We start from the raw sequence: 6,827 nt of genomic DNA on the forward strand, positions 1-6,827 counted from the left end.
AATGTCAAAAATTCTGTGTTTTTCTGTCAATATGGGGTGCTGTGTGTACATTGAGGAAAAAAATGAACTTAAATGATTTTAGCATATGGCTGCAATATAACAAAGAGTGAAAAATTTAAGGGGGTCTGAATACTTTCCGTACCCACTGTATTTATAGTAGCATTTAACAGAGAAGAGCATAATGAAATCAGATAAAGTCCAAAAAATAGGGGAATGAGGAATTTGTACAAGGTGCCAAAATGCTCTACTCACTAAACATCTTATCACAACAAACAGGAGCAGGCTGTTCCCATAGAAATGAAATAATTCGCATTAATATGTGAACCCTAAATGTCACCCAGGTAACCTACGCACACAGGCAAAACAAAACAATGAGCTACAAGATGCCTAAACGCTCAATAGAGTCACAAGCCCAACTGCAGAGTTGGGTATTCATTTTCATCACTATACGAGCTTTAGCATTACATCTGATACATTGTTAACATAAAATATCAACATGCAGCTTAACAGTGAAAGCACAATATTCTCTAAATGTTTATTAATTTATGTTTGTTTTCCCAAGTCTTGCTGCAGCTCTAGCACAATTTGCTACAGGTTCCTTAATTTTCTCCAGCGGTGATCATCTCCTCATTTCTGCTGTGCACTTCATTTTAGCACAATAGTGTCAATCAGCGGCACACTTAAAAATCCAATCAATCTGAGGTTTCCTGAATGAAGGCACTAGGTGCTGAAAACCATGTTAGAATTAGTACTAGGACCCAGTATATGTGGGAAAGGTTTTAACATACAGTGGCATTTTATCTTTATTATATCTTATGAAGAGCACCGTGGCAGCCAAAGTCATCAAGTCCCAAAAGTGGGACTGTGATGCTGTCGTACAAGCGCTTAATTTTGATTCACACTCTATACTCTCTCTACTGTATTCAGCACTTATCTAAGCAAAACACCTTAGCAGATGATAGGCCTTTTTTTTGGTACACTGACATCTCTAGCCAGACAAAAATGGAATTTCTCTAGGGGTACAGCACAGTTGCAACACTATTTAAAGGTCACAATAACCCAATAACCGATAAGCTCAAAATTGTGGCATCCACAAGGACAAAACACAATTCACTGTGTTGTGGCCTGTGTATGTACCTGCAGCAAGAATAGTTACAGCAAATACCTTACAAAGGTATTAAATGTGACAAGAGCAAGGAAAAGCCCATTATGTTTTATTTTTTTCTAAATCAAATGCATTCCAATTAAAATGGCAAAAAGAATTTCTAAAGCATTCTCATAAAAATGCAGAATAGTCTCAAGCACTGGACTCAGACTCACAGACAGTATCAGCCATTGAAAATCCATTTCATGCCCAAAGGTTAAGAGATGCTAATCAAGCTATCTCGGTAAACAGCATAATCTAAATTCCAATTAAGCAATAATGAAAATGACTATGCTTATTATCTTAATCATATTTCTTCTGAGTAAATTGTAACCTCATGTCCAATTTCAAGATTTCCATAAGCGCCCTGCAGAGTATCATTTGTTTAGGTGTCAAACTGGGACAGGTACAGATGTAACTCCTCTCCCATTGACTAAGATCAGTTCTGTTCTCAAGGTTTCATCATTTCTTTAGAGGAGATTAAAAATCCAAAGTGACGGTAAGGGCACCAGGGGGAACGATTCAAGGCCAAATTTCTTTATCTTGACAGGCTGTGAAATGACAACAAACCTAACGCAGGTTTTACCGAACGCGGTGCACAACACACACAAGTTGTCCCCTATGAATGATGCATACAGCTGGGGAGAGTCTGTAACAAGATGAATGATCCCTCCAGGTCTTATCCAAATAGACGTGTGATGGAGCAGCTGCAGCTTTACCAAGCCTAATATATGATCCTATACAGTACCGCTTCCCCCTCATTATTCACACATAAACATACAATGGGGTAAAATACATTTATTCAAATACTGTAATTAAGTACAGTTTTGAAGTTCTTCGACTTTACTTGAGTATTTCCATTAGACTTTTGCTCCACTACATTTCAGAGGAAAATACTGAACTAGACTATTTTACCAGCAATAGCATCCTCTACCTTTCCAATTAAGATTTTACATGTAAAAATATACAATCAATGTATAAAAAGGACATATAGATTAAAGTACCCAGCAGTATATGAAGTTGTTCAATGCAACGAGCATCTCATACAAATGCACTGTACAGAAGTAGGTGGAAAACAGAAATGTGAATTTCTGTTATTAATGTTACAGAATATATTTAACTGCATAAACACTGTAATTAATAATAATTGTATTATACTGTAAATGTTAAATCTTAGCTGTGTATGTGTACAAAGTACAGTGAGCAGGATAAGGTATGTGTTGAGATTAGTGGTCTGGGTTCCTCATGTTTTCTCCTCATCAGCTGCAGCACTTTATGTCCACTATAATGTTTCATTCGCTAAACATGTCTGCTATAACTACGTCAGGCTGTGCATCACTGGCCGCTCCTGCCCCGACACCACAAATAACAATGAGATTTTAGCTGTAAGCATCGTCCGTGTTACATAAACATTACATTCAAGTTAAACATTCCTGTATTGTGCTGACTTGGCATTGATTTTATGACACTGTCTGATAATGCTTTAGATAAAATAACCTGCATTTATATTTTACCTGTAGCTTATGAGGCTCTGTATCCTCTTACACACATACTGTGTGATGATGTGTGAATTATTTTGTGGCATTACCGCAGAACATAATAACCCTGTGAGGTCTTAGCAGTGAGATATGTACAGTATGGGCCTGAGGCTTGTTTTGTTGATATCATCATTACTAATTCTGCATCGTATCACAGAACAGGACTAAACAGGCCTTTTTCACAGCAGATATTTTGACTTGTCATCATAGGAGAAGCACAGGTAGAGCTAATAACAACAACGAGGACTAACAGTTAAATGTGTTAGTAAGCCAGGCTGCTATGACATGTACAAATGTGACCTCTAGTATGTGTCTGTCAGTTTGTCTCAAGAATAATTTCATCAGTATTGATTATTTCACTGACGGATGGCATTTATCATCCATGTGCCACATCATCAAATCAAAACAAGCAGAGGAATTCTCACAAGTAATTCTTTAATTACTTTGCATTTAATTATTTTGCAGTATTTGCTCGTGTTAATTCAGTGAAAGTTGTAAGAATTCACACCTCTGTAGCCGCAGCGTTGAAATATTTTCCACAGCCCAATGATAATGTTTGTCTATGGAGTTGTTAAAACATTTTGCAGGTGTTAAATACACTCATCAGTCACTTTATTAGGTACACCTGTACAATTGTATGCACGTTAATGCAGCACTTCCACCTTAACAAGTTAAAGGTGGTGTTGTACTGAACTACAGTATATTCAGAGGTGTCTTCAATCTATTTTGTTCACCCCAGCTACATACATGAGAGGGTCAGAATATTAGGAACACCTCTGAATATAATGTAGTCCAACACCACCTTTAACTATGACCTCATAAAGTGGCTGGTGAGTGTACATTAACATACATTCTTACACATTATCATCCAAGTTTCAGAATAAATGCACAGTAACTGCTAGCTTGCTCTAAACACTGCATTATATTTTTGTTGTTCTCATCCTCTTTGTGGGGCCTGCTCCCGATCAGTGAGTTGCTTTATGTGGCTAATTCCCATTAACTGAAAGTGCAGCGTTACCAAGATGTTTCAGACAGTGACACTGCAGCGCTGTTGGGTGCTGACTGTGCAATTAGGTCACAGAATCTGTTGTTGGACAACTGCTCGGTCCCTCTGGACTGCACTCCTGTGCTTACTTTTATTTATGATCATACGCTTGTTGTTTCACAACACAATTTTGTATCCCAATTATCTGTCTCAGTGGTTCTCAGGGCTTTTTTTATTTTTGACCCCAGGTTCCACTGGTTTTCATTAAATGCCAAATCAGGAGCTGACTCACACCTGGGACACCAAGTGAATGCAAAACTAACAGCTACTTTCATTTCTATGATAATGTCTGGTTAATTTGATTTGAGTGTCTGCTGTAGGTAATATTCTCTCTTACATCCATTTAGATTCTCTTAAATTCATCTCTTTTACCTTTGTTCTCTTTTTCTGCCTAGGCAAGTCTTCCTCCATCAGCTGGGTGTCTTTTCTAGGTCAGTTATGGTTAGGTCAGTCTTAAGTTGCTGTTTGTTTAGATGACCTGATCTAATTTTTTAAAAATTTCCTGGTCTTGCTTTGCTATAGTTGCATTTTCAGTTTAACTAGCTGCCCTACTGTTTTGTCCCTGACATCAAGAAAATGGCTCAATTTATAGATTTGAAATCAGCTGAATTGAGTGAGAAGTTCCTGACCACAGCTTAATTACTGTACTTTCTTAACACTGATCCTGAGGAGGAAACAGTGAATAGATTTTGATGTGCATCCTGAGGGGCTCACTGGACAAAGGCATGCTGCCTATGTCCCTGAGGCACAGTTAAACATTCCCCTGCCCTCCTGACATCCTCTATTCCCTACTCCATCTATAACAGGACAGACAAAATCAGTAAACTACATTTAAAACACAAGAGCTGCACCAACTGTGTAGTATCTAGTATACAACTGACTGGGTTTTACCAAAACCTAAGATCAGAATTGACTAAAACAAGCTGAAATTTTTGAAAAAATTTTTTTTAAAGAAAAAGAAATGTGTAAGATTTTGATATAGTTACTGTTGGATACCAAAAATCTTAAATCATTGCATATCTTTATTTTCATGAGACTATCATGTGATTAAAAGCTGTTAAGAGGGGGTGAGTATCAGTTAACTATTCTGACAAAAAAGTTTAATCATATATCTCAAAATCAATCAAGATATGTAGGCAAGGTTTTAAAGCATTTCATGTAAAAACTAAACTGAAAACCTGTTCATCTACCCATGGCTGCACAATGTCTGTAGTATATACTGCACTTATAGAATGGGACAAATAATGTTTGTACTACATCAAAATATGGTTTGTTGTGATCTGTGCCCCTACTGATGTCATTATTCTGGGCTGCATGTCCCACGTCTGTGTGAACACAAAGTCAGTGAAGCAGCTTTCCTTGGTGACAGTGGCAGTAGAGCCTCTGTATTCTCCACAAGCAGCTGCGTGTTGCTGCTTTGCTGCCTGATGGAGCAGACTCATTAGGCTACATTTCAAACTTTGTCAGTCCTGACATCACATAACTCAGAATACAGTGTGCCATGGCATACAGTGATTTATGGTCACTGTTTTCACCGTACCTTTGGTTGCTTTAGCGCACTAAAATAAACAGACACTGCCGATGACTTTCTGTTATTCTGTCAGAGACTCTGTGGCATTTTCAGTGTCTAAATAAGCTTTGCAAAGGGTGGAGTAGGTGAAGCAGCAGTAGAGTGCCCATACTAAAAATCCCCATCCGCTGATGAAAATTCAAGAAATAGAATAATGCACGTAAACAAGCTCAGCCCTGATCCTCTTGCATCTTGTAGTTGAACTGTTCTGGTCATTTGAAAATGCTACAAATTTCCATTACTGATTTAAGATAAGATGTGGTCGTTGTGTCTCTTACCTTTGGATACTGTTGGACTGGGATGAGGACTCTTTCAGAGAGCTTGATATTTTTATTGCTGATAATATCAAGATATTTCTTCATGGCGCCATCTTTTCTCAGTTCATCACCTTCATACTTATCAATTTCTGCAGAAAACCAAAATAAAAACACAGATAACAAGAGAATTAGTTTTATAGCGCATGGTGTACAAGCACATCCATCAGCACCTTTAAGTCTACTGCAGCATGGTAACCAGTGTATTGTCAGGCTGGGGGACGCATTAGGATCATATGCATCAGAGAGTGAATATTCTGCTGATTATTCTGTGTCTCAGCCTCACATTGCAAACATAATGATATGAGATTATCCCGCTAACTCCTGATACGCCAGGCCCTGTAATCTCATGAACCAGAAATTCCAGTCAAAATAAGAACAGAGGGAAACAGTAACATTCAGCTCCCTGTGCCTCGCTCACTGTCAGCTGCTTCTGATCGCTACACAGCGCAGCACTTAGACAAATGTCGGATTAAACATATAAAACATTTGATATCATCAGTGAAAAGTCGGGAGTGTGAGCTCTCATATTAAGATCATATTTGCACATCACTGGATCCAAATGATCTATAGTGTTTCTCCTTATAAAGATGGGCAAATCTTGTACGAATTGGCCCAGCAGTCTTCTTGTGTGTCCCAGCATTAATGCAATAAGATGAGAAATGAGAGGTGGATATTAACTGTCTGGATTAGCGTACTGTACCAGTCGTTGAACACCCCGGACACTAACAGTCTCTGGTTGATGCAGTTTATAGCACATGTGCTGAAATACATTAAATCCTCTAGAAATGAAGCTGCTGTTCAGTGGAATTACAATTATCAGCTTGCAATTTAGCTGACAAATAAAAGGATGTTTCAGAGGACAAGTCACCGACCAGGGAGGCTGAGCCTTTAGCTATCAAGCTCATCTCCTTTGGAACCAGCTCCCAGTCTCAGTTCGGGAGGTGGACACCCTCTCTACCTTTAAGATTTTTGATAAAGCTGATGCTCTGAGGTTCTCTCCTCTCTTCCCCTCCCTTCCCCTCTCCATACATCTATTATATGTCCATTATATGTCACTAACTTTGTGTCTCCTCTCTCCCATAGTGTGTCCTCTCTCTCTCCCTGTACCTTTCTGTAGGTTGCCCTGGCTCTGTAGCTCTACGTTTCTGAGGAGCAGTCACCAGCCACATCAACCTGCCCAGTGTTTGATTGTTTGTTGTTGTGACTTTTCTCT

The 6,827-nt window shown here is 38.7% G+C and overlaps 1 protein-coding gene across 9 annotated transcripts in view; it reads right to left on the minus strand.

Moving 5' to 3' along the window:
* Nucleotides 1–6,827, minus strand: part of khdrbs2 (KH domain containing, RNA binding, signal transduction associated 2) — an 84,004-nt gene that overhangs the window by 65,447 nt on the left and 11,730 nt on the right. For all 9 annotated transcript variants that reach the window (XM_020603146.1, XM_020603150.1, XM_020603143.1 and 6 more), the window contains exon 2: nt 5,576–5,703. In XM_020603146.1, the coding sequence (XP_020458802.1) occupies nt 5,576–5,703 (128 nt within the window). The remainder of the gene's footprint in view (nt 1–5,575; nt 5,704–6,827) is intronic.

Source organism: Monopterus albus, unplaced genomic scaffold (assembly GCF_001952655.1).
Source record: "Monopterus albus unplaced genomic scaffold, M_albus_1.0 scaffold60.1, whole genome shotgun sequence".
NCBI lineage: Eukaryota > Metazoa > Chordata > Actinopteri > Synbranchiformes > Synbranchidae > Monopterus > Monopterus albus.